Source organism: Gadus chalcogrammus, chromosome 7 (genome assembly GCF_026213295.1).
Source record: "Gadus chalcogrammus isolate NIFS_2021 chromosome 7, NIFS_Gcha_1.0, whole genome shotgun sequence".
Classification (NCBI taxonomy): Eukaryota; Metazoa; Chordata; class Actinopteri; order Gadiformes; family Gadidae; genus Gadus; species Gadus chalcogrammus.
The window spans coordinates 30,134,409-30,162,210 of record NC_079418.1 but is presented as its reverse complement, the minus strand read 5'-3'; the positions used below and the strand labels follow the sequence as shown (position 1 = coordinate 30,162,210).

At 45.2% G+C, this 27,802-nt stretch overlaps 3 protein-coding genes across 3 annotated transcripts in view; 2 read left to right on the top strand and 1 right to left on the bottom strand.

Annotated features, from left to right (window-relative positions):
• Positions 1 to 177: 177 nt before the first annotated feature.
• On the top strand, positions 178 to 1,131 carry LOC130386480 (olfactory receptor 6N1-like). The gene has a single exon (XM_056595412.1). It carries the CDS (start codon positions 178 to 180, stop codon positions 1,114 to 1,116), a length of 939 nt encoding a protein of 312 aa, XP_056451387.1. The 3' UTR covers positions 1,117 to 1,131.
• Positions 1,132 to 3,589: 2,458 nt separating this feature from the next.
• Positions 3,590 to 4,779, top strand: LOC130386132 (olfactory receptor 6N1-like). Its single transcript, XM_056594909.1, has one exon. It carries the CDS (start codon positions 3,826 to 3,828, stop codon positions 4,777 to 4,779), a length of 954 nt encoding a protein of 317 aa, XP_056450884.1. The 5' UTR covers positions 3,590 to 3,825.
• Positions 4,780 to 17,562: 12,783 nt separating this feature from the next.
• The window catches only part of ubl3a (ubiquitin-like 3a), a 28,567-nt gene continuing 18,327 nt past the window's right edge, over positions 17,563 to 27,802 (bottom strand). Inside the window, exons 2-5 of the mRNA XM_056594422.1 lie at positions 23,590 to 23,698; positions 21,393 to 21,479; positions 19,107 to 19,184; positions 17,563 to 18,664 (exon numbers count right to left, since the gene is read on the bottom strand). Coding sequence (XP_056450397.1) covers positions 18,612 to 18,664; positions 19,107 to 19,184; positions 21,393 to 21,479; positions 23,590 to 23,698 — 327 coding nt within the window. The 3' untranslated portion in view covers positions 17,563 to 18,611. The remainder of the gene's footprint in view (positions 18,665 to 19,106; positions 19,185 to 21,392; positions 21,480 to 23,589; positions 23,699 to 27,802) is intronic.

The window sequence follows — 27,802 nt, the reverse complement described above, 5'->3', positions numbered from 1 at the left end:
AAGAATTACTACTTGACCAAAACACGTGACTCACCCTGCCATGCATCCCATAGGCTGCGGCTTCTGAACCTCACCTTTATAATGCACACTTCTTAGAACCAAACTTCCAGTCTAGCATCATCATTTCATGACTGTGCTCCGGCTTTAACGCGTCAAGGGAGGTTCCCTTGCGTGAGGATGTCTTTAGTGAACTTCTCAGGGCAGAACGTGGCAGAGTTCACCATCACGGGCTTCGACCATCTACCCTACCACAAGCTGATGGGCACTGTGATCCTGCTGGCCTACTGCCTGGCCCTCCTCTGCTCCACAACCAACATCTGCGTCATCTCCACAGACAGGAGTCTGCACCGCCCCATGTACCTGCTGATCTGTAACCTGGCTCTGGTGGACATCATGTTCACCACCGGCGCCAGTACCACCATGATCTCCATTCTTCTGGCCAGGGACAAAACCGTCTCCTACAACTCCTGCCTGTCCCGCGTCTTCATCTACCACCTAGGAGACATCACACAGTGTCTGGCCCTCTCTCTGATGGCACTGGACCGCACTGTGGCCATCAGCGAGCCCTTACGCTATGCCACCATCCTGACCAACCAGCGAGTGTTCCAATTGATTGTGGTGTCCTGGCTTTTGGGGATCGGTTGCATGGGCAAATTGGTTTATACTGCAGATCAGCTGCCGTACTGTCAGCCTGTGATCAAATACGTTTTCTGTGACTATGCAGCGATCATCAGGGCAGCCTGTGTGGATCCAGAACCGTATTGGTTCATGCCCAGTATAATTGGTCTGTGGCTAATCGCTGGGCAGTTGCTATTGATCTTACTTTCCTATGGGAAACTTGTCTTTACTGTGCTGAGGCTCCCAAGCACGGAGAAAGGAGGGCGCACGTTCCGCACTGTCATCAGCCATTTCATCCCTGTTGTTTGTTACTATGCTCCGAAGCTGGTGTCAGATCTGTTAACCAGAGTGGGAGTTAGGCTGAACTTAACAGAGAGAAACGCTTTGCTGATCATCTCTACGCTAGTGCCATCTCTCATTAACCCCTCTGTCTACTGTCTGCAGAACAAAGAGATCAGGGGCGCTCTCTTACGCATATTTAGGAGAAATCCGGTCTAACCATCCAAGGACTAATGTGTGTAACCTCAGTAGTGCTTTACCAAATATTGCCTGATGTTTGAAAAAGCTTGAATTAGAAAAAACTTTCTGATTCTTTGTCTTCTACTTCTGTTCTTTATTTGTATATATGTATGTAAAAGATGAAGAAAGTGATCGGAGAAAACAGTGCATTTTTAATCTTTCTCAAACTGTTTACAGAGATTAACCATCTTTCACAATCTAAATAATAAAATCAAAACCCAATTGAAATGTTTTTTTATTATTTTCCTTTTTTTCATTCATTTTTTGTTCTGAAAATGTTTATATTTATTCCTGCTAATAATGAAACCAACTCACACATTTTCTTTGTTGAAACAAATTAATTTAATTTCTTAAAGGTCCCTTGGCATGCTTCTTTATGGGTGCTTATACATAGGTGTTAGTGGGCCCTTAATACAGTATGGATCCATGGTTATCATGAAACTTGGCCCTGGAGGCTTCTGCCACTATCTCAATGCCCTCTTGCTCCAGCTCCAACAAACCCACATCAACAACTGCTCAACCAGAGATCTCCCTCCAGCCTAAAGGTTTGGAGCATAATGGGCCCAGCGCAAGTCTTGCACTGGGCCCATTATGTTCCAAACCTTGAGGCTGGAGGGAGATCTCTGGTTGAGCAGCCCCAGTGGCTTAACTACGCTAAGCGACTGTACACCACATGCAACAAATACAATTTAAAGAGATGGTCAACCAGATCTAAAAACTTAAAATAACATAACATATCAAAGAGGGATGTTTCAACGACACATCTACCGAATATCTTGTCTGGAAAATATCGGAAGGATAACACTTGGTTACCCGCTTAGTCAGGAGGAAAAAAATATTATTTTCCTCAAAACGCCGGAGGCCTCTTTCATGTTAAGGGGCCCCTGGGCCCAGATTACCCATATGGTAGCTCCAGGTTTGCAACAGCCGCCTTTGCTTTGAATCGCCTTGCTCCCTTTTTCGTAGAGGGATCATAAATCCTTGCTGATGGGGAGTCCACTACATTACAGTCCAGTAATACAGGATAGAGTTATTGTAGGCAATTTGTAGGGGTGCAGCATTACAATGTCCGGATAGAAGCACCGACTCCAAGCTTTAATGTTTACGTAAATCTATATATTTAGAAATGGTATGTGTGGTGGTGGGTCTGTTTCAAAGTCCCGGGCCGATGTTCAGTCCCAGTCCGATCCTGACTCTGCCTTCAAGACTGAGGCCTTATTTTAGATAAATTGAGGCCACAGAGCATCAAGTCCTCAGTTCACCATAAGCTGTGTTACTGTTACTCTTATCCAAACCACCGTTTCCCCTCGAGTCAATTTACAATTAGGGCATTTAGCAGACGCTTTTATTCAAAGCGACTTACATCGTTTAATACACACATTGACACACCAACGGCAAAGTCAACCATGCAAGGCGACCGCCAGCTCGTCAGGAGCAGTTAGGGTTAAGTGTCTTCCTCAGGGACACATCAACACTCAGCTAGGATTGACCTAGCAACCTTTCAGTTACAAGACAACTGCTCTAACTCCTGAGCTAAGCCGATCGAGACGTCAGTTCACCATCAGCTGTGTTACTGGAACTCTTATCCAAACCACTGTTTCCCCTCGAGTCCCTCTGTTATCAGCTTATTGTCAGTAAATTAATAAGAGGCCTCATTAGCTCACTGGGCATATTGCAGGTGTTCAGATTCCTTTAGGGACACACATGTGTCTCTAAGCTCCTCTCACGCATAGTTCTCAGTATATTACTGGCATAACATTTCAGGCACCGCTAGTGATTTATACTATTCACACATGCTTTCAGCAGCTCACGTTCACACATGGTTTGGCAAAGCCAAAAGCTGGAGATAAGGTATAAATGGGGCGAGTTAACAAACAGTCCGTGCAGATTTCCAGGAATATCTATCCCTGTTCCCATTCACGTTTGACCTCATGCAGGAAATGGCATGGAAAGGGCCTGAAGGAAACAAGCAGCAGCTAGGACACTGTGATCCTAAATCTGTAAGGTATATCCTAGTTCCCTCTAGGCTTTATTCCTGCCTTCCCGATGTAAACAAGAGGGATCCTGACTCCCTGTGGTCACTACAGATCCCATGGCACTCATCCCAAGAGTAGTGGTGCTGACCCTTGTGTCCAGGCCAGATGAACCCCAACCTGGCCCCTCAGCCAGCATCACCACATGAACATAACGTAACGTGTGTTTGTTTTGTGTGGCTCACGTCCCTAAAGACCACAGGGTACCATTTAATTAGGTCTGGCGGGACCTGCTGAACTCGACCTTCACTGATGTTGCAAAACTATTTTGACAACCCTGATGTTATATTGACAGGAAATAGTGTTAATGGAATGAGCAACCAAAATGTGCATTTTGTACGGTTCAATCTAATCTTAACACTTGTTTGGATTCAGCAATGAAAATATATTATTTATTGCAGTTGAGACATCTGCATTACCATGCGAGATGACCAGAGGTTTAATAAACTAGACTATATGACTTTCCTCTGCACAGAGGAAAGAATAACTACTTGACCAAAACACGTGACTCACCTGCCATGCATCCCATAGGCTGCGGCTTCTGAACCCCACCTTTATAATGCACACTTCTTAGAACCAAACTTCCAGTCTAGCATCATAATTTCATGACTGTGCTCCGGCTTTAACACGTCAAGGGAGGTTCCCTTGCGTGAGGATGTCGTTAGTGAACTTCTCAGGGCAGAACGTGGTGGAGTTCACCATCACAGGCTTCGACCACCTACCCTACCACAAGCTGATGGGCACTGTGATCCTGCTGGCCTACTGCCTGGCCCTCCTCGGCTCCACCACCAACATCTGCGTCATCTCCACAGACAGGCGTCTGCACCGCCCCATGTACCTGCTGATCTGTAACCTGGCTCTGGTGGACATCATGTTCACCACCGGCGCCAGTACCACCATGATCTCTGTTCTGCTGGCCGGGGACAAAACCATCTCCTACCACTCCTGCCTGTCCCGCGTCTTCATCCACCACCTAGGAGACGTCACACAGTGTCTGGCCCTCTCTCTGATGGCACTGGACCGCACTGTGGCCATCAGCGAGCCCTTACGCTATGCCACCATCCTGACCAACCAGCGAGTGTTCCTATTGATTGTGGTGTCCTGGCTTTTGGGGATCGGTTGCATTGGCAAATTGGCGTACATTGCAGATCAGCTGCCGTACTGTCAGCCTGTGATCAAATACGTTTTCTGTGACTATGCAGCGATCATCAGGGCAGCCTGTGTGGATCCAGAACTGTATTGGTTCGTGTCCGATATAATTAGTCTGTGGCTAATCGCTGGGCAGTTGCCATTGATCTTACTTTCCTATGGGAAACTTGTCTTTACTGTGCTGAGGCTCCCAAACACGGAGAAAGGAGGGCGCACGTTCCGCACTGTCATCAGCCATTTAATCCCTGTTTTTTCTTTCTATGCTCCGAAGCTGGTGTCAGTAATGTTAACCAAAGTGGGAGTTAGGCTGTACTTAACAGAGAGAAACGCTTTGCAGATCATCTCTACGCTAGTGCCACCTCTCATTAACCCCTCCGTCTACTGTCTGCAGAACAAAGAGATCAGGGGCGCTGTCTTACGGGTACTTAGGAGAAATCCAGTCTTACCATCCAAGGGCTAATGTTTGTAACCTCAGTAGTGCTTATGAAAGTCAGAAGCACTACTTGTCATCGTGAAAAAGCTTAAATGTATTGTCTATCTTTCTGCTTCAATGACTTCCGTTCTTCATTTGTATGTATGCGTAAAAGATGAAGAAAGTGAACTGAGAAAAAAAACAATGAATCTTAATTCTTTCTCAAACGCTCACGAGATTAACCATCTTTCACAATCGAAATAATAAAATCAAAACCCATTTGAACCAGTTTTTTATTCCTTTCCAAATCATGTCAAAGTATTTGTTCACATTTGGAATGTGATACATATTGGTTCGGAAAATTGTAATATCTATTCTGGCTATCTATGCAACCAACTCAAACCTTTTCTTTATTTGAAGAAATGTTATTTATTTCTGAAGCAAGGTCAATGCTACACACCGCCCAGGTGGTTTTAACTGGGCTCCGCTCCTTTGATACCAGGGCACTGGGAGGTGGTTTTAAAACCTGTTTAATGCAGCGTTTGAATGACAATTGTAAATGAAGCAGGTGATCCATGCCAAAATGTTGGAGCGATCCTGAGTGTGTCTGGGGATGGCCGGCTTAACCTGTGAACATAGATTGCTCAATGCACAATGTGGGTATGCAGCCTCGCTCGCCGTCAGTGTCAGAGTCTAATCGTTCAGACTCAGGCCAGGTGAGGCTGCTTAAACCAGATAAACACTCCACAATTGCCTGTTGCCATAGTGGACTACAGCCAGTAACAATGGAATATAGTACTGCATACATAATAAAAAGATAAAAAGATAAATACTAAACATTCAGATTGCATAATGCATACTTTAGGGTGGCTCTCTATCTCGAATCAACCTGTTCTACTGAAAGCAACAAAAATATTTGTTGTACCATGCAACAAATTCAACATAAAGAGATGGGAAACCAGATCTAAATACTTTTAAATAAAATTACATATCAAAGAGGGATTCAACGACACACCTACCGAATATCTTGTCAGGAAAATATAGTATACTACTTGGTTACCCACTAGGCTACTTAGCAGGGGAACAATTTGGGATATTTCTTGCATCCCTAACTTTTATTTAATCCTGATTGGATAATCATCAAGATCAAGAGATGGGTGAAGTTTTGTGTCGTATTTCTGTGGAGCCCTTTTTCTTTTCCTCCCAACGCCGGAGGGCCCTTTCCTGCTAAGGGTACCCTGGGCCCAGATTACCCATATGGTAGCTCCAGGTTAATGTTTATGTACAAATATGTATTTATGAATGATATGGTTGATGGACCGGTCTGTTTCAAAGTCCCAGGTCAATGTTCAGTCCCAGTCTGAGTACTTGCATGTTGCGCATATTCAGGCTCCTTTAGGGACACACATGTGTCTCCAAGCCCCTTTCAGGCATTGTTCCCTTAACTTACTGGTACAAAATTACAGGCACCACTAGTGATTAACACTATTCACACATTCAGCTACTTTCAGGCACATTTCACTCTTGCATCCACTCACATACAGGGGCGGCCCCAGCACATTTGGCGCTCTAGGCGAGGGGGGGGGGTATGAAGCGATTGTTGACGGGGGGGGTATGAAGCGATTGTTGACGGGGGGGGGCGATTGTTGACGGGGAGACGTGGCCAATAAGTAATTTTTTTTTTTTCGGGCGCATTTTATATTTTGCGCTCCCCCTCTAGATGGCGCTCTAGGCGGCCGCCTGACCCTCCTGTAGGGAAGGCCGCCCCTGCTCACATACATTGAACAGCGATGCCAAAATATGGGGATTGTAATATATATTTTTGTGAGCAGCAAGGGATTTACCAGAAGGGAGCCTAGATTAAGCAGTATGCAACTCTCATGCCTCTTACAGCGCAAAACCCCGAGTGTTGGTTTTATTTTGACCCTCCACCTAACCGACCTCCATGGGCTTCTCAGTGACAGTTTCAATGTTCTCCAACTCCACCGTCACCAATGTGGACTCCACATTGTGGAGTTCAATAGACCCCGTATAGTGCCACTGCCGCAAAGGACCCAGGAGTGCGCCAAAGGTCCATCTACCCATGGTGTGAATCCTCCCGGGATCCTTTGTGGCACACAGAACCCGGCGCCCACGCATTAACATCTGCTCGATTTCATAAACAGTCGCCAATTTAAAATACGTCCTCAGCAGTCTTGTGATTGGTTCGTTCGCTCAATGTGGAGCTCGTGCTAATATATGCTGCTATCCATTTGGATGTACGAAGTGGTAAAGTCGCAAATCTCCCAGCTTTCTTGCGGCATTTCACTGAGGCACGCCCCCTTTCGGTCGTAGTATCTCGTCGCTTTCAAAGTAGAGCGAGCAAATCTGTACAACTAGCAAAGAAGATGGCTGCGCCCATAGTCAATGGGGATTGAGCTGTATTTTCTTTGTATTTGTACCACGTTGGGGGTTGTGATGTCGATTTTAAATCCTCTTACACACTTGATTTCATTGCTGCTTTAATCCGGTCACCAATGTATGCATTGCACGGTCATGCTTTGCGTGCAATTCAATGTAAAGTTGTGTTTTCAAGCTGGTTTGCTAAAGAGGCTATGTTGCTAATGATGACTAGCCCGCTACTACCCCTTGTGGCTCGACAGAAACACGACAGAACTTGTTGAAATTAAAATTGGCGAAAATGGCAAGATATTATTGCAATGTAAAAGGCTTGCAATGTTAATGTTTCTGTAAAGGCTGGCGACCATTATACTGGATTATTTCTTTTTTCCAAAATAGTTTTCTTCTCAAACTCGTCGGACACAAATGGCAAACTGGAAGGCTGGAGCAAGGGAAATACGTCACGTTCTCGCTGAAGCTGGTTGTTCGTACCAGCCTACCATCAAAATGGATAGCAGCATTACAGAAACATCGATCCCTGTTCGCATTCAAACATGACCTATGCAGGAAATCTTCCAGAACTTTGCAGGTTAAGACTGTGTGCCTGTGTGGAATAGGCTAAAGTAAACAAGAAGCATTTAGGACACTGATCTTAAATCTGTAAGGTCTATCCTAGTTCCCTTTAGGCTTCATTCCAAGGTATATCCTAGTTCCCTTTAGGCTTTATTCCTGTCTTCCCGGTGAAAACAACCGAGGTCCTGACTCCCTGTGGTCACTACAGATCCCATGGCACTCATCCCAAGAGTAGTGGTGCCGACCCCAGTGTTCAGGCCAGATGAACCCCAACCTAGCCCCTCAGACAGCATCACCACATGAACATAACGTACCATGCACATGTAGATAATATTGATGCTGGTATTAACTTGACAATCTTTGTCATATATTATAGCTATAAATAGTGCAGTTAGTGAAAATATAATTCAGTATTCAATCAATGTGACTACAATGTTTAAAAATACACCAAGTTTAAACAAATTCATTCAAATCCCTCTTTAAATTAAACCAGTGGGAATTACACTGCCCATTTCTGCGATGTTGCTGTCATGTCTCCCTGTACTGTGCCTCCCAAACGGAGGCCTTTTCTGAGACGTATCAGGCCCCGGGACGGCAGTCCCCAGCACACCCTCAGTTGTGTAAGTGTAGACTGCTCCCCAAACCAGTGTTTTCCCTCGAGTCTTTCTGTTATCAGCTCACTGACAGTAAGTGAATAAGCGGCCTCATTTGCTCCCTGGCCATCTGTCAGGTGTTCAGACAGGTGTCAGGTGTCTCTATTGGAAATGAACAGCAGATTTGCAATGTGATTCAGTCACTCACAGCGTTAGATCTGCAATGCCTATCCAATACTTCAAGTCAGCCTCTATGAGTGGCCAAATTGGGTTTGCAGGGAAGATCAGAGTCACCATTCCAGCAAGATTACAAAGATGACTCAACGCCATCAACAAAGGGACACATTTGACGAATAAGCTCAGGCCAGATGACGTTAGAAGGATTTGTAAACCACTCTAAATGTCCAAAGGACATTAAGATCAGTAAAATGTGAGCATAAAGTGGTCAATTATAGAGTCAACCTATGGTCTCAGCTGACAGGTTTCAGAGTGTGAGACACAGTGAAAAGGTTGTTAATGTCTCATGATCAATAACACGTCTACCACTCACAAAGTTTGTCTGTACACATTTGTAGATAGAAGTCAATGGGAAGTCAAACTCCTATTCTCTGACACAGTGGCGCAACATCGTGGTGATATTCCCTGGGCCCTGTACCACAAAGCTCGCTTAGAGGGTTAGCGAGGTATGTTGAGCTCCAAGCCTGGGTTAGTTGTACCACGAAAGTCGATCTCTTTTAGCGTCGCTGTATCACCATGGTGACTTATGCTCGCAACCAAACCTGGTCGGGAGCAGTTTTTCGGCTTAGTCTAGCCGGAGATCGGCTACTTAAATCGGCGTGCGCAGCTTCCTAGCCCCTCCTCTCACAATGGCGTCACCATTTGTGGGTGTTCCCGTGGACCCCGGCGCACTTCTCGTACAGGCGTCCCTCCGGAGACAGAGGGTTTTACGGGACAGAACCGATCCCTTGGCATTGTCTGACGATATTCAGATTTCAGACTTTATTGTCATTGCGCAAACAACGAAATTGGGGTTCTTCATGAGAGATACAGATTCTCATCAGAGGGTATTCGTTATTTGATCGTCCTTTTGGACCTTATGTAGACAATGATTACTGTTGCGCATTGTGTCTCCGTGACAGTGTGCTAGAGTGGAGGTAGCGCGTCAGTCTTGAATTTCTGCGCGGGGGGTTCGACTCCCAAGTGATGCAAATTTATGTGAAGTTTAAAAAGTCCTAATTCTCATGCATATGGAATACTTATTCACTAAAGCTTATGGAATTATATTTTTGTGCTTATTTCGAACTTGAACCCATATTTTCAAGGCCGTGCTGGCACCACATCTATGGGGGTAAAATGGATGATGATAGACTGGCGAAATTGAACCCGGTCGCTGGCGTTCGGGTCTTATACCAATCCATTACGCTAGAGCCGCTACCTCTCAGCGGTCGAAAACATGCCATACATTTCTTAAATAGTGTGTATTTAAAGTGAATTCCCTAAATGATAGAATAAGGCAGGATGGACGTTGCTAATGCATTTTTAAATCATCATCATTCTATTTGGATTAATGGCGAACAATTCTGCATTTGGCATAGTTATTTTACAGACAATATGCAGACTATTTTCACTTAAACGCATATAGACTGCTTGATCTATCGTAAAGGTGAGAAAAATTACGCAAAAAACGCCCCTTTCACGTGAACGCGCACTGAACCTAAAGCGGAAAACCTGGTTCAACTAATTTAATCTAAGGTGAGCTTCGTGGTACCATTTAACTCGAGCCAGGTTTTCCCAAGAAAGCCTGGGTATCTTCAGCGAGCTTCGTGGTATAGGGCACTGGTGCACATATTTATTTTGTGCCCCTTGACCTGTGCCCTATACCACGAAGCTCGCTGAACATACCCAGGCTTTCTTGGGAAAACCTGGCTTGACAGAGCCGCAACTCGCAATCAGAGTTAAATGGTACCACGAAGCTCACTTTAGATTCAATTAGTTGAACCAGGTTTTCCGCTTTAGGTTCAGTGCGCGTTCACGTGAAAGGGGCGTTTTTTGCGTCATTTTTCTCACCTTTACGATAGATCAAGCAGTCTATATGCGTATAAGTGAAAATATTCTGCATATTGTCTGTAAAATAACTATGCCAAATGCAGAATTGTTCGCCATTAATCCAAATAGAATGATGATGATTTAAAAATGCATAAGCAACGTCCATCCTGCCTTATTCTATCATTTAGGGAATTCACTTTAAATACACCCTATGTAAGAAATGTATCGCATGTTTTCAACCGCCGAGAGGTAGCGGCTGTAGCGTAGTGGATTAGTATAAGACCCGAACGCCAGCGACCGGGGTTCAAATTCGCCGGTCTATCATCATGCATTTTACCCCCATAGATGTGGTGCCAGCACGGCCTTTAAAATATGGGTTCAAGTTCGAAATAAGCACAAAAATATAAATCCATAAGCTTTAGTGAATAAGCATTCCATATGCATGAGAATTGGGACTTTTTAAGCTTCACATAAATTCGCGTCACTTGGAAGTCGAACCCCCCGCGCAGATATTCAAGACTGACGCGTTACCTCCACTCTAGCACTCTGTCACGGAGACACAATGCGCAACAGTAAGCATTGTCTACATAAGGTCCAAAAGGACGATCAAATAACGAACACCCTCTTATGAGAATCTGTGTCTCTCAAGAAGAACCCCAATTTCGTTGTTTGCACAATGACAATAAAGTCTGAAATCTGAATATCGTCAGACAATGCCAGGGGATCGGTTCTGTCCCGTAAAACCCTCTGTCTCCGGAGAGACGCCTGTACGAGAAGTGCGCAGAGGTCCACGGGAACACCCACAAATGGTGACGCCATTGTCAGAGGAGGGGCTAGGAAGCTGCGCACGCCGATTTAAGTAGCCGATCTCCGGCTAGACTAAGCCGAAAAACTGCTCCCGACCAGGTTTGGTTGCGAGCATAAGTCACCATGGTGATACAGCGACGCTAAAAGAGATCGTCTTTCGTGGTACAACTAACCCAGGCTTGGAGCTCAACATACCTCGCTAACCCTCTAAGCGAGCTTCGTGGTACAGGGCCCAGGGCTTCCGAGTCCTGCTTACTACGGTGAGTGTTTCGTATAATTTAGTTAATTAATTAAGGGCGCCACCCCACCAGAGGGCGCCCCCGACACATTTGCCGCCCTAGGCGATTTTTTGTTTTTTTCTTCCTCCATGGGCCCCTGACGCCGTCTGGGCCCCCTGTTGCACCGTCGATATTTTCGCCACTGCTCTGAAAGCTCAACTACACGTTAGACTTTGCGACTTGTTCAGTTTTTTAACCGTTAACCTTAACATTTTTAACAAATCAACACACTTTGATCTTCAATTATCTCATAAAGATTTTTGAGGTAATTTACAATTTTTTCAGAATCAACAGTTTAATTTTAAACCCACTTCGTATATTTTCTGTTGGTCTCATTGACTTCTGTTGAGGCTCGAGCTTGAGGACATTCTAGAATGATGACGCTCTAGCCCAAGGTGGCTAACACAAAAGCTAACCATATCGGACATTGCCGAACCCAAACAATGTCAATATTTAACCTACCTACCAAACTGTGATCACCCAACCCTGCTAGGGCTAGAGCAGAGGTCTTCAACAGGGGGTCCGCGGAGGTACTGCAGGGGGGTTGCGGAAGTTTTGGTTGATTAGACAATTATTTTATATTCCCCCAGCAATTTTTTTCACAAATTGAAATGTCTTTAAATACACATTAACATGAATCCAACCGCGTTTACATGGACACTTTTGATCCGATTTCTAATCGTAATAGATTTCCTATCAGTAAGTATTCCTATCATGCGATCCGAATGGCATTTACAAAAGTGATAAGCGTACGTTCGTATGTCTCTCACGCACACCTGACACATCAGGACTGGCTGCGACATTTTTATGTGTTTGATTTTAATGAAAGCCCAGCAGGAGAGAGCTTTGCTCTGCCTGCTCCTTCAATTAAGAAGAAGGACAGCACAACGACTCGTCCGGTCTTTATATCTACCCCCTTCCTCCGCCGCAAACAATACGTAGGCCTATTTGGATAAGAGTGCGCAGCGAAGACTGTTGGGAGAGAGAGAGTGCTGTTATGTAAGGCAGTGGTTTTCAAACTGTGGGGCGCGCCCCCCCTGGGGGGCGCCAGAGTTCTTCAGAGGGGGCGCGACGTGAGAAAAAAATAAACCCGAAGAAAAACCTGAAAGTCGATGATTCAAATCATCAATCGTACTTCAACTGTAGAAGTAACCTAACTAAATCAATTTTCAACCGTTTATCTTCGTGCAAACCATTTAACAAATCTACACACTTGTATCTTCAATAATATCGAAACAGAATTTCGATATCATTTAAAATTTCTTCAGAACCACCGTTTTAGTTTCATACCGCTTCGTTTTCAGCTGTTTTCATTGAAGACGTCTGCCCATTCTGATACACCTACTTCTAGACATCGTAACTCATTCATTTTCGAACCGTTTACCATCGTTCAAACCATTGAACAAATCTACACACTTGTATCTTCAATACTATCCGGAATTTTGATAGCATTTATACTTTTTTCAGAATCACAGTTTTAGTTTCAAACCGGCATCGTTTTCAGTTGCTTATAATAATTTAGGTCACCATAGCAACGCCGGTGTAAGTTCCATATTGGCTCGGCTACCAGATCGGCTCGGGGTCCGTCGTCTGCTGATTACGTCACACAATACGCTATCTACAGCAATAAGGTCTTTTATGGTTTAAATTAAAGAGCCTGTAATGATCTTTCATTTTGAACATAGACCATTCCCAACCTATCTGTATGGATAGTTTTCTTCTAAAAACAAAACATCCCTCGGAATCATCTTGGCTGTTAAGATAAGCCGTCCGTGTTGCCAGATTGGGCACATTTTCAGCCTGATTTGGCTACTTTGAATCACGTTAGGCTGGAAAAACGGGATATATGCCCAATCTGGCAACACAAACCGAAACTAGACAGACCTACTCGCGCTCACACATGTGCTCGCTGTGGTTGCTATGACGACAGCCAGAGCTACAGCACAAAACAGCCAATCACAACTGTCCCTTAGCAGCCAATCACAATGTAGCCTACGCCCATTCAAGCGTACAGCCAATGATATTGTGTAACGTAATCAGCAGACGACGGACCCCGAGCCGATCTGGTAGCCGAGCCAATATGGTACTTACACCGGTAAACAAACCCCGCCGAATAGTCGAATCTCTGGACTGAAAAAGCAGATCTGATTAGACTCTGAAAATTCAGAGTCGGGTACCCTGAATGAATCTGTGTAAACTGGCAGTTTACACAGATTAAGATGTTCAAATGTATTTAAAAAAGGTTAAGATAAAACATGCTTAGATCAAGTTGTTAAATTGTGTTAAGAAATGTGTTTAAAAACGCACAAAGATGTTGTAATGTTTCAGAAATATGTTTAAAATGTTTAAAAAATATGTTTAAAAAATATGTTTTATGATCAGAGATGTTTAAAATGTGTAAAATAATTAAGATAGCTTTCAAAACACAGGTCTTTAGAAAAAAAAAAATGGGGGGGGGGGGGGGGCTCAGCTGAATTTTTTTCTCTGAGGGGGGGCTCACTCTCTCACACTTTGAAAACCCCTGATGTAATGGATAATGTACAGAACGCACATTATCGGGAAAATAAGCGATCAGCAGAGAAATAGTCCACCAAAGACGTTGACGTCGCTTAAAAACCGGACACGCTGGGGTTGATAAATTACCGGACTATTGCGTGATAGGAAAGACACTAACAAAAATCACAAATTTTCGTTTCCACATTTATGTTCTAAAAATGTCAATTTGAATAGCTTTTATGCATGATTACATGCAATTGACAGACAGTTGATCTTGGCAGGTATCAGTTTATTATGTTATGTTATGTTTATGAATGGCAGTGGCATGGCCACCCTGTACCTTGCACATGTTTAAAATAAAAACATGAATATATGAACCTGTGTATTATTTGAATATCTTAGTATTGAATGCAAAATAACAAGCTACATTTATACATGGCACTATTGGACCAGTTTAATATAAAACACCATTTTAAACAATATATAAGTAGGGGTCCCCGCTCCATCTCTCAATCACTGTGGCCTGGAAAACGTTGAAGACCCCTGGGCTAGAGCATGCAAGGGTGCCCCTAGAGGAGCAAAGCTGTACACACCACCTGCTTTTTCCACAATGGCAATTCTCCCGAGACCCGAGTTTTGCAACAGCATAGTCCCCGTTGTAATTGTTGTGATGTCCAATGTCCACTAGATGTCGCCCCAGGATCGCTCAGGATCTCAGGGTTCGTCATATTACAAAGGTTCACCTGTGTTTTTAAGTGTGTATGTTCTGATTCCTATCATGTGTATTCCCTTACCGTATATTTGCTTAATGCAATACACCACGCACAGTAAAGTTTTAAGTTAAAACAAATAACAAATTATAGTCATGATATGGAGGCCCAGACAACCTACTTAGGCTATCTAGTGACTGTGAATATCCCCTTCCTTTCACCTAATCCAGCCCTTTGGTTTCAGGCTCTGTCTCCTCCCACTCTGCTGAGGTTTACTAAACCTGGCAGATAACTTCTGCAATTATTTTCAACAACGCACACGAATCCTGCGGGTGTCGAGATCTGTTTCCCCGTCGAGATGTGTTTCCCCTAGTCCCAGATAATGACTGTCAGGATGCGTTCCCCCTGTTCTAAATGGTCAAATTGAATGATATAAGCCTGAAAATCACAGCACTTATCTGTTGTGGGGAAATAAGTCAGCAGTATGAATTTGAAAGATGTGTGAGCCTCCTTTCCTATGGAACAGAGGGGGAACAGTATCTGACAGTAATATTCCAAGCTGTCAGGATGCGTTCCCCCTGTTCTAAATGGTCAAATTGAATGATATCAGCCTGAAAATCACAGCACTTATCTCTTGTGGGGAAATAAGTCAGCAGTATGAATTTGAAAGATGTGTGAGCCTCCTTTCCTATGGAACAGAGGGCCTTTTCGGGTAATTTCGGACGGGGGCGGGGACTAGGGGAAACACATCTCGACGGGGAAACAGATCTCGACACAACACCGGCACTCTTGCTGTGAGGGTTAATTAACACATCCATGGGCAACGAAAATGCAAAAAGAGATCGCAGTAGGGTTTTACATACAGATGAGATCTGACACACAAAGTCCAACAGCTGTGAAAACACTGTCCTACTGTCCTGAAATAGGACATCCTCTCTGACTCCCTTCCAGTGTTGACTTGCCCACTAAGTCCCCACCAACCCAGAAATAAACAGTCCTGGTAGCCAGAGGCTGATAAGGTTTTACAAATGTTCTCGTGATCCATGTGGTCACAAGACTGGCCCGGATCTGTTGACAGTTTTGCAATATTTATTTTCCTTATCATATGTTAAGCCAGGGGGAATACAGAAGGCCTATATTATTTTTATAAGATTGTTCTAGGACATCAGTGAGGCTCCGGAATATCGTTATGAAAAGCTTCTCATATCAACACCATGTCAAAAGAGATCCCGTAAAGCACTGCATTACAACCTCATACATTAGAATTGTTCACCTGATATGAACTCTGAGTACAAATTCAATTCACCTGTGTGGTAACCACTCATTATGGCGCATGCCTCCATGTTATGGTTTGTAATAAATACATGTTATTTACGTTTATTCATATTTATGTTTTATTGATGATCAATGTACCATTAAAGTCCCGTAAGACTAGTGACTTGCTTGCCACGTGGGATTCAGCCACATGAGGGCACTGTTGGCTTACATTATGTTCTGACTGTCAAGGGGCACACGTTTCAACGGCAGGTTAACCCACAAAGAAAACGGCGGATACACAAAAGATCACATGGACGATCCCTGGGGATTTGACCCAAATATTTGATGAGGAATCGTCCAACTGATCTAGAAGCAAGTTTTTGCCTGAGTTATAGCAGGATGGCATTAGTAAGGTTGGATGTTCATGTATGAAAACAAAATGGTGTTGAAAGGAATACTAAAACATGGTGTCTGTGCTGACGTTCCCGTCTGAAATGATCAAAAGGTGGTTTTGAAGGGTGTGATTGTGGGGTGTTCGTGTGTTGTGCCTCATGTTAACCAAGCAGGTGACATGAGGCCCTGGAGGAAACTGATTGTAACCAAGCCTACAATACCTGTTTTGTGCAAGGGAAATGTGGTGGCTACTGGGTTTGAAAGTATTTTTTTAGCAGAAACTCCCTATTCGTTTTGCCTTGAATCTGTATTAACTCTAAAGAGCTTTGGATTGAAGTTTGTTAAATGAACTATGGCAATTCAACCGCAAAACCATAGTAATTACTTCCTTATGAGAACACAAATCGTCTCTTTTACTTTAGTTATTATCTCTGCCCAAAACGGCCCATAGAGTCATTTGATTTCTTAACCGATCACACTCTTCAGATAATTAATGACCACAAAGGCTTCAATAGTATTTTTTTATTTAGTTTACAGATGTATTCCACTTGAAGTTTGGAAGGGGGAAGGGAGCATTAGTGCTATTTACAATTGGTTTGAAAAGATTATTTATCTCTGTACAGATTTGAACCCTGATCAATATAAACAATATTCTTAAGACCTAGTTCTGTTAGAAAGCAATTCAATAAAACAAAAACAGCACAAATAACACAAAACTTTTTGATTACATTAAATTATGAACAACTGAAAGAAAAATAAAGCAGTGAAAACAAGAGAATACAAATCTTCCGTCCATGATTCGGGGAAGGATTCTCTGCGTTTAGGTTCAAAACGCATACAGCGTCTGACAGTGAACAGGCTAAAAGCTAACCGTGTACATAATCTCAGACTAAACACCAATATACTGTATATAAATCAATATTTAGAGTCATAATTTTCTATATAAGATTAACATTAAATTGTTCTACACGTCACCTTTTGTTTGAAACATTTTCCCATTGGAAAATAATCTAAAAATGAAATAACCTTTTTTTGTCTTTTTCTAATTTAGAATCAGATGGGAGGAGCACATGCTTCCACACAGAGGACGTTTCACCATCTCAGCGCGACGGGACAATGTGAAACTGGAGGGACGGGTGTTAATCTCTAATAGAAAAGGATTAAAAAAGAACAAATGTGATGAATATATCGGCTGGCAATTTCATTTCCCAACTGAAATTGTCATTTAGATCCATCGTGGTTTCGCGGTTTTGGGGGGGGGGGGGGGGGGCAGGGGGGGGCAAGGCCTCTTCGCTGGTCCTCTGATGGACTAGGAGATGGGGGGGGAGGGAGGCGGGGGGTGGGGGTGTCACCACATCAATGCTCGGTTCGGGTCCAACAGCCACAACAGCATGACCCCTCCGACCCCAAAAAATAGATGACACACGAAAAACACCACCAGCCGCACATTGCTTCTGTGTGAGTCTGTCTGTGTGAGTGTGTGTTTGTGTTTGGGTTAGGCAATGACTCATGAGCGAGTGAGTTAATACATATACACACGCTCTGTTATGCACTTTTTCAGTTGTGCATTTAAGGGCACATGCAGTCTGTGTGTGTGTGTGTGTGTGTGTGTGTGTGTGTGGCACGATGTTGTGTGTTTACATCAGAGGGCAAAGGCCACGAGCAGAAACCGGGGCAGCACGTCACTCAAACACCAGCAGGTAGAATGGCCGGCTGAGAGCCTAATGCTAACACAGACGAGCACACTGCGTCTGGCCTCTCGTCGCACTGCCACACCTCAGTCACCTGAAAACCCGGAGGAACTCAGGCAGAGCACAACAGAGGGCGGAGCGGACTGAGTGCACTGAGAGCAGTGTCCGAGCCAATTACAACGTCCGTTTCTGAAGGCGGGTGCTTTTCAACCTCATAGCCAATGAAATGGGGGTCCTCGGGCTAATTCCGTCTGTGCGGTTGCGAGATGAGGTTCAACGACACAAAACTGACAGGGTTTGTGTTTCTATGGCCCGGAAAACACATTAGAACATTTAAAACCTATCATGCAACAGTTTGAGGATCCAGTTCCTGCCACGAAATGTTCTCATAATCATAATCAATCAAGTACATCAAAGGAATCTCGCCTATCAGTAATCAATACCCTTTATCAACTATGTGTTTCCCGGCCTGCCTTCTCAGAGTGTGTGTGTGTGTGTGTGTGTGTGTGTGTGTGTGTGTGTGTGTGTGTGTGTGTGTGTGTGTGTGTGTGTGTGTGCCAGGCCCAGGGTTAAAGGGGTCGGGTGGGAAGGCCCAGTGTAGCGAGGAGGGGGGTGGAGGAGGAAGAGTATGGAGGATGAAGAGGAGAGGTGGAGGGTTTATAGGATGACACAGCAGTTGCTCTCGCCTGTCTTCTCTCTGTTCCGCTGACCTGTTTAATAAAACACACACACACACACACACACACACACTCTCAATTAGTAAGGGATTCTGTCCAGGAAGGAGAGAAAAAGTTCTCAATCAAGAGACAGATATAGAAAGACACAGAGAGACAGCTAGACAAACAAGACAGCTAGACAGACAAGACAGCTAGAGAGAGAAGACAGCTAGACAGACAAGACAGCTAGAGAGAGAAGACAGCTAGACAGACAAGACAGCTAGAGAGAGAAGACAGCTAGACAGGCAAGGCAGCTAGACACACGAGACAGCTAGACAGATAAGACAGAGACGTTGAAAGACTGACGGGAAGACATAGACAGAGAGACAGGCAGACATAGAAAGGGAGACAGACAGGCAGACTTCAACAGAGAGACAGACAGGCCGACTTCAACAGAGAGATGTGATTGGACAGTGAGGGGCGGGAAGGTTGTTACCTTGGGAGTTTGGCTCAGGCAGCGTCTCCCTGGCAACGAGATGCATCACCGTGGTCTTCCCCAGGGGCAGCTTGAGAGCTGAGAGAGATAGGAGAGAGAGAGAGAGAGAGAGAGAGAGAGAGAGAGAGAGAGAGAGAGAGAGAGAGATAGGACAGAGAGAGAGGGAGAGAGAGAGAGAGGGAGAGAGAGAGAGAGAGAGAGAGAGAGAGAGAGAGAGAGAAAGAGACGGAGAGAAAGAGAGAGAGATAGGAGAGAGAGAGAGAGAGAGATAGGACAGAGAGAGAGAGGGAGAGAGAGAGTGAGAGAGAGAGATAGGACAGAGAGTGAGAGAGAGAGAGATAGGACAGAGAGAGAGAGAGAGAGATAGGACAGAGAGAGAGAGAGAGGGATAGCGAGATAGAGGGAGAGAGAGAGACACAGAATGGAGAATATTAGGTCATGGATGTTATCTGCTATGTGGGTGTGTCTATGTGTGTTTGGTGCATGCATGCATGTGTACCAACAACCTAACCCAGAACTAATATTTCCCTGCCCTGTTCCCCACTGAATTGAACCCATTGAATCCACAAAGGGCTGTAATCCGGCCGGACTCTGAACAACTCTGGCAGGAATTCCTGGCATTATCCTTGCCGTCAGGAGTTTTGGCCTGACTTAAAGAGGATTCTGAGTCAGACCGCAAACATGCTAACCCGCCGATAAGTGAATTATCAGACGGCCTAATGGGATGAGTGTTAAGGGGACAAAGAGTGTGTGGACGTTGGCGGCACAACACCCCCGTCAGAGGGAAGCTATCGCCCCCGGGGGATCGGATTCAATCCACACTTCGCCATTTTCCTTTTAGCGTGAGCGGCTTGTTTTGCGCCTTTCCCTCCCTGTTTGTTTTCTTTCCCCTTCCTGGAGTTCCTCACCCCTCCTTTCTCTCCTCTTCCCCGACCTTTTCTACTGTTTTCCCCTTCAGTCTCTCTCTCTTTTCCTCTCTCTCTCGCTCTCTCTCTCTCTCTTTTACTGTTTGTCCCTCTCTCTCTCTCTCTCTTTACTGTCTGTCCCTCTCTCTCTCTCTCTCTCTCTCTCTCTCTCTCTCTCTCTCTCTCTCTCTCTCTCTCTCTCTCTCTTTACTGTCTGTCCCTCTCTCTCTCTATCTGTCTGACTCTCTGTCTGTCTCCCTACCTCTCTCACTATTTCCCTCTGTCTGTCTCTCTGTCTGTATTACTCTCACTGTCTGTCTCTGTCTCTCTCACTGTCTGTCTGTCTCTCTTTCTATTTCTCTCTCTTTGTCTCTCTATCTCTCTGTCTCTGTCTCTCTCTGTCTCTCTCTCTGTCTCTCTTTCTATTTCTCTCTCTTTGTCTCTCTGTCTCTCTGTCTCTCTCTCTCTCTGTCTCTCTCTCTGTCTCTCTCTCTCTTTACTGTCTGTCCCTCTCTCTCTCTCTCTCTCTCTCTCTCTCTCTCTCTCTCTCTCTCTCTCTTTACTGTCTGTCCCTCTCTCTCTGTCTGTCTGTCTGTCTGTCTGTCTGTCTGTCTGTCTGTCTGTCTGTCTGTCTGTCTGTCTGTCTGTCTGACTCTCTGTCTCCCTACCTCTCTCACTATTTCCCTCTGTCTGTCTCTTTGTCTGTCTTACTCTCACTGTCTGTCTCTGTCTCTCTCACTGTCTGTCTGTCTCTCTCTCTCTCTCTCTCTGTCTCTCTCTTTCTATTTCTCTCTCTCTGTCTCTCTCTGTCTGTCTCTCTCTCTCTCTCTCTCCTCTCTCTCTTTCTCTCTCTCTGTCTCTCTCTCTCTCTCTCTCTCTCTCTCGTCTCTCCTCTCTCTCTCTCTCTCTCTCTCTCTCTCTCTCCTCTCTCTCTCTCTCTGTCTCTCTCTCACTCTCTCTCTCTCTCTCTCTCTCTTTCTCTCTTGCTCACAAAGTTTCCACCATCGCACTCCTGAGTACCACTTGTTAATGTGTTTTTTTAACATGTGTGTGTTCATGCATGAGTGTGTGAATGTGTGTCTGTGTGTGCGTGCCTCCCTGTGTATGTCTTTGTGTGTGTGTGTGGGTGTGTGTGGGTCTGTGGGTCTGTGGAGCTGTGTGTGTATGCGGGCTTGTGTATGGCTTTATGTGTGTGTGTGAGTGTATGTCTGTGTGTGTGTGTGCGTTTTACCTGTCTCACCGCTCCCCTCCCTGACGCCCCCAAAGCCCTCTCCGTACTTCTAGAACATTCTTTGTGTTTCTCGCGTGTGCATGGGAAGTGTGTGTGTAACGTGTGTGTAAAGTGTGTGTATCGTGTGTAACGTGCAACACGCGGCCTCACCTCCTAGTGTCACGTTGCCGTGGAGAAAACGACCCTGGTAGATGAGCCGCAAGATGGTGGGACTGCTCACCTGCTCCTCCTCCCAATCTGTAAGGGAGAGGGGGGGGGAGAGAGGGAGGGAGGGGGGAGAGAGAGATAGAGAGGGAGAGAGAAAGAGAGAGAGAGGGGGAGGGAGAGAGGGAGGGAGAGAGCGAGAGGGGGGGGAGAGATAGAGGGAGGGAGAGAGAAAGGGTAAGGAGTGAGAGATAGGGGGAAAGAGAGAGGGGGAGGGAGGGATAGAGAGGGGGAGAGAAAGAGAAAAAGGGAGAGGGAGACAGAGAGAGGGAGCAAGAGGGAGAGAGACAGACACACAGAACAGGTTATTTATTGCACCTTTTATTTCATTGCACCACTGTGTTCTTCACATCTTCACTCTTCATCCTACTTTTTCCAATGGTATTTTCTTCTTCATACAGAAGACTACATTTCCCAGCATGCACAGCTCTTATCTCACTGGCACAAACATTATGGCCGTTATCAAAGATTACAAGCGCATCACTTTTTGCATGAAATACCCATGGTGCATCAGTCCACTACATCTTACACAAACACTGTACACTGAACAAGTACTGTGTGAGTATTATGGGATGGACTACACTGGACGAGAACTAAAAAGAGCAAAGACTGCAGGAGAACAAGAGCAACCAGGGACCTTATATAATAGAGAGAGAGAGAGAGAGAGAGAGAGAGAGAGAGAGAGAGAGAGAGAGAGAGAGAGAGAGAGAGAGAGAAAGAGAGAGGGAGAGGGAGAGAGAAAGAGAAAGAAAGAGAGAGCGCAAGGGAGAGAAAGAGACAGAGAGAGAGAGAATGACAAAGAGACAGTGAGACGGAGCGAGAGACAAAGAGAGAGACCGACAAAGGGAGAGACACAGACAATGGGTGAGAGCGAGAGATCAGGGAATTCGGAGGGGCCTGGTCTCCAGATGTGAGTCTCAGCCCACATCTGTATTCCACTGTCTTCCCACGTTCCTGTCTGCTGCCGATAGCCAGCGCTCCGGGATTCTCCAACTCCCGGAGCATTCAATGGAAATCAGGGGGTCCTCTGCCAAGGAGACTCCTGGCCTCGAGAAACCCTGGTTCCCCTCCCTGAAACCGAGTGGATATATCCATCCCCTGTGAGTGTGTGTGTGTGTGTGTGTGTGTGTGTGTGTGTGTGTGTGTGTGTGTGTGTGTGCGCGTGGTTGTGTGTACGTGTGAGTGTGAGTCTGCGCCAAACCAGAAGGGAAGCCGTTCCAAGCACTAGTAATTGGCTCAGTCGTTCCACATCCCCCACAGAGGGTTCCTGCTTCCCCGGCAGCGCTCCGGTTGTGTGACTGTGTTGTTGTATTGTTAGCAGCGCACACACAGTGGACACTCTGATGGAATGTCACCATGTAACTAGGCTCCGGGCTCCAGAGTCCCCTCAAGGGCCTCAGACAGGGCTGACCACTCTGAGCCGTCAGTCCTGAATGGACAGACTACGACTAAGACAAAACAACAGAGGGAATGAGCACATCTTTAGCAGTGCAATCAATGCTCTGTCGTCGACGCCCCCACCCACATAGAAACACCTCAACGGTGATGGTTTGGCTTTGGCCGAGGAGTGGAGGAGTCCCCGTGTTCCAGTAGTCGGTAGGCTGAACAAACCCACAAGGTCACGTTATGAATCACAGTTGTGTTGTGAAACAACATCTAGTTATTCATCAGCGTGCCACGCACGTCTCTTGCCTGTGAGCACGGCGGAAGTGACTCAGAACCAACCCCGCGACTCTTCGAGAGACTACTATTTACGATTTAGTTATTTAGCAGCCGCTAACATCCATACCGTGACTAACAGGGTAGTGTCCTCAATACACGCTTTTCATTCAGAGCGGAAGGACCTTCAAGGATGCCTAAGGGTACTGGGGCAGACCTCGGCGATCAAACCCACAACCTTGAGGCTGTGAGTGGAACACCCTGTTGTCCACTACATAGGCCATACAGGACACCACCTTGGCTGAGGCACAGGTCACATGGGGGTTACGCTGCTCACTCATTGGCCAGTTCTGAGAAACAGGTCACATGGGGGTTACGCCGCTCACTCATTGACCAGTTCTGAGAAACAGGTCACATGGGGGTTATGCCGCTCACTCATTGGCACGTTCTGACTAACAGGTCACATGGGGGTTAAGCTACTCACCCATTGGCCAGTTCTCGTAGACGTGCTTGGCGATGTCGGCGGCCGAGTCGCTGGGGAGGAAGAGGAACTCTTTCGTCTTCCCGCTGACCAGGATCAGCCGGAGATTGATCTGGAAACACAAACACAAGCCATGGAGGTCAGGATGGGTCACGTTGGAACCCATTGATAGTAGGGATGCACCGAACATTTTTATTTATTTATAAAAATAAAAAATAAAAAATATATAATTTATTTAAAGGTACATGTCTGCTGGAATGTTAGAAAACGTTCAGTATTAAATAAATATTTTGTATCAAATTTGTAATTGTTTTTTTTTATAGAAAAGCAAGACAAAAAAGTTTATAAAGGACATTTAATTGTTCGATTTATGCAATGGTAAAAAAAATTAAAGCAAAATGAACGAAAAAACATTAAAAGACACATTCGGTATTCGGTTTCGGCCTTCGGCCAACTGTTTCAGTATATTTGGTTTCGGCCAAGAATTTTCATTTCGGTGCATCCCTAATTTATAGAGACCTCCTTCCAGCGTCGGACACCATAATAAAGACTGTTCTGCTGGAACACCAGGAGCTTTAGGACCCTGGTTCCCTCTATGGTCCGTTTCCGAAAGGCCTACTGCTGAGAATACCCAATGTAAGTTATTTCCTGCTCAGATTACTGGTAACCATTACGAATTGTTCAGGAAACATAAGGGAACAGGATGTCGCTTCCTTGTATGACGCAGAGTAGTGATGACCGAAATGGACTCAACAAATCAATTAAATCAATAACCAGACGAATTGACCAGATCATTGACGAACATAGTAACTGGAGCTGGACACTTTCAGGTCAATTCATTAATGATTGAGGCAATTATTACAGGAATAACGAGTGCACATCGGCTCATGCGGTACGTTTGAACCATTGGACTCCATAACAACTCAGGTTGACCATCTTGGATGATGGCACAGAATCCAGTGGAATCATTCCAGTGGAACCAGTCTATCGGCTGACGGCACAACAGAGAACCCTCAAACCATCACCACAACCAATGCCATCACCGAGGATATAAACAGCCTCACGACGAGTTCAGAACAGGACAATAACACATCATATATTGCTCTTTTATCTGGGCTTAGTGGCAGTGTTGACACCAGTGTGTGCGTGTGTGTGTGTGTGTTTTTGTGTGGGTGTGTGTGTTGAAACCGACATGTGGTGTGTCATTCCACCGGCTGAGCTGTCTGTGCGGTAGCGCAGGTTATTTTCAGCTTATCTCCTTCCTTGATGTGTGCTTGCTGAGCAGTGGTGTGCCTTTAAGAGCCAAAGGTCTGTCTGTGTGCCCACTCACTTTGGCTCTGTGTGTGTCAGTGTGAGTGTGAGTGTGTGTGCGTGGGTGTGCATGGCACAGTCACATGCCATGCCATTGGTCCAAGTGCGCTGCCATGTGACTGCCGTCTACGGGGGATCTATAACACTGTAAGCCCCCCCCCCCCCGCGCCTCTGAGCCCTAGGCTAACAACCACACATACTACACACACACACACACACACACACACACACACACACACATATACGCACATACAGACATACACGCGCACATACACACTCAGACATATGCAAAGACACACACACATACATATACAGACATGCACACACACACATATACAAAGTCACATGCATACACACACACACAAAGACATGCATACGCACACAGACACATACAAACAAACGCAAACACACATGTACAAACACAGACACATACACACACACACACACAGACACACACTGGTGGGCTACTGTGATGTAATGCACAGCGTACCAGCACAGAACTGGGATCCCTTTAAGCGTGTTATCAAATCAGCTTACAGCTCTAAGCACAGGCGCGCGCACATTCACACACGCGCACAAAAACACACACACAAAACAACTGAATTTGACCTTTCACACTGATCCCAGCCACGCGCAGAAAGAGTACATGACGGATGTTTATGCGGGGGTCCAAGAATGTATACTTTTCTACTCGCAAACCAATTTTGAAACCTCATCATGAATAGGTATGTATTTTATGTATTTTTCAACAGAACATAATTTAAGAACAGAACATTTATAGAAATAGAAAATGTAATCTCAGATTAACTCTGATTATGAATTGAGGGATCTCGTTTTCTGGCAAATTGAAAACCGCCGCCAATGCCAGCCAAACCCAAACCACAAATGAATTACAAACCCCACATCAAGCACAGGGTCACTTCACATCCGGCTGTGTTCGATATTTACCAAGCACATTACCTCATCACTACAACCTTCAGTCGCTCTCTGAATGGGAGCCCGAGCTCTCTCTGTCTCTCCCCCATCCCCCCCTCTTTCACCAGGAGGTAGGCTGCGACATCTCCCTTGTTCTCCCTCTCTCTTCTCTCTTGCCCACACTCTCTCTCTCTCTCACACCCACTCTCTCTCACTCTCTCTCTTTCCTCTTTGTTCCACCACTTCCTATTTCACATAGTTCAGAAGATTGTACTGAAACGTTGACGGTGTAAAGGTTCAAGCTTTTCTAAGAGCACAGATCCTGTTTTCATCGTTGGGTTGTTCTCTCAGTCCATGTTTTCTCTGTGAGTGGTCATCCAGGAACAGAAACACTGCTACGTTACAATGTTTTCAACACTTAATCCGCTTGCGTAAACTAACAGCAGCTGCCTGTGTTGCTCTTTTGTTTCTTGTGCATTATGTGTTAAGACTGCCTTAGCTGCCTTATGTGTCTGTTTACTGCCTGTCTCTGTGTGTGTGTGTGTGTGTGTGTGTGTGTGTGTGTGTGTGTGTGTGTGTGTGATGTGTGTGTGTGTGTGTGTGTGTGTGTGTGTGTGTGTGTGTGTGTGTGTGTGTGTGTGTGTGTGTGTGTGTGTTTGTGTGGGTGGGTGTGTGTGTGTGTGTGTGTAGGAGAGGTACTTGTTCGTTCCTGGATCGGTGGTGGATTTTTCATGAGATTCTGGGAATGAATATCTGTGTGGGTGGTATCAGAGGAGAGGGGGTCAGTGTGATGCCTGGTAAGGGACAGCATCCAACATTAGACCCACCATAACCTTGGTATCAGGAGATGGTCCATATTGGACAAAGCATGAAAATTGGTTTCGGTAGATGATTTTTTTGAATTTGTCTGGACCACGTGATGGTTCTGAACCCAGAGGTGAACCCTTTCCGCCAGGCAGTCCAGACCCATTAACTAATCAAAATCAACAACATCCTTTTCCAGGAAGTTTTCGATCCATATCGTCCACCATCACGGAAACCACAACTCGATTGCACTCGGGAGGTTGACAGGAAAACTAAATGACTATTCCTCCATAGGAAGAAGAGGCCGGCCTGAAACTGTGATGAAGTGACTCTCAATCGTCACTGGGTTACACCGACTGGAATACATACACATACAGCGCTATAGACTAAGCCCTGGGGCATGGAAAGCCGGCAAGGCTATTTTTAACATTGCATGGCCATTTGCCCTTGATGCATTTTCTTTTTCTATACATTCTGAATTCCCTGTCATCAAGAACATTCGTCAAGCCTGTATAGTCACAACCAGTTAAGAATCACACACGTCATTTAATTGCTCTGCTCGCTGTTTATTGATTGACGGATCATTTCTAGTTTTCCGTGGTTGCATCGTTAAAGGTCTTTCATAACAGCCGTGATCTGCACATCTCGCATTGTGTTCACTCCACATATCAAGCCATAACAGTCACTCAGAGTCATAATCTATAGTCTATACAAACTGTTATTCACTCGCCTATCAGAGTTCTCCCCATTTAAAGGGCAGGTCCACGTTAACGCCCTCTATTTATGTCACCGGATCGAATAAAGGTGTAATGTATTAGTTTTATGTTGTGAGTATATAATACACCTTTATACACAGTTATGTGGTTTGGCTGGTTAAGCGTGGGGTGTGGGTTAATTGATTTACACTAACTTCGGTTTAGCTTAGAGGTGGAGCCTCACAGATCAGAGCCAGCCTGGTTGGCTATTTAAGCCTGGTTGGCTATTTAAGCCTGGTTGGATTTTAAGCCTGGTTCATTGGGAGAGAGCGACGGTAAAGTCCATGATAGACTGAGTCAAGGGTCAGGGCAGTGTTGGGGTGTTAGTATGAGCGTTGTTGTCAGTATGAGCTTATTTTTATTATTATATTAAGGTCTCCCTTGACATCTATTGGGTACATGTTTGTTTCTATCATAGTTCTTGTTTGTCA

Excerpts from the sequence above, each read along its gene's own strand:
- LOC130386132 (XM_056594909.1), top strand. The coding sequence starts at position 3,826 with ATGTCGTTAGTGAACTTCTCAGGGCAGAACGTGGTGGAGTTCACCATC.
- LOC130386480 (XM_056595412.1), top strand. The coding sequence starts at position 178 with ATGTCTTTAGTGAACTTCTCAGGGCAGAACGTGGCAGAGTTCACCATC.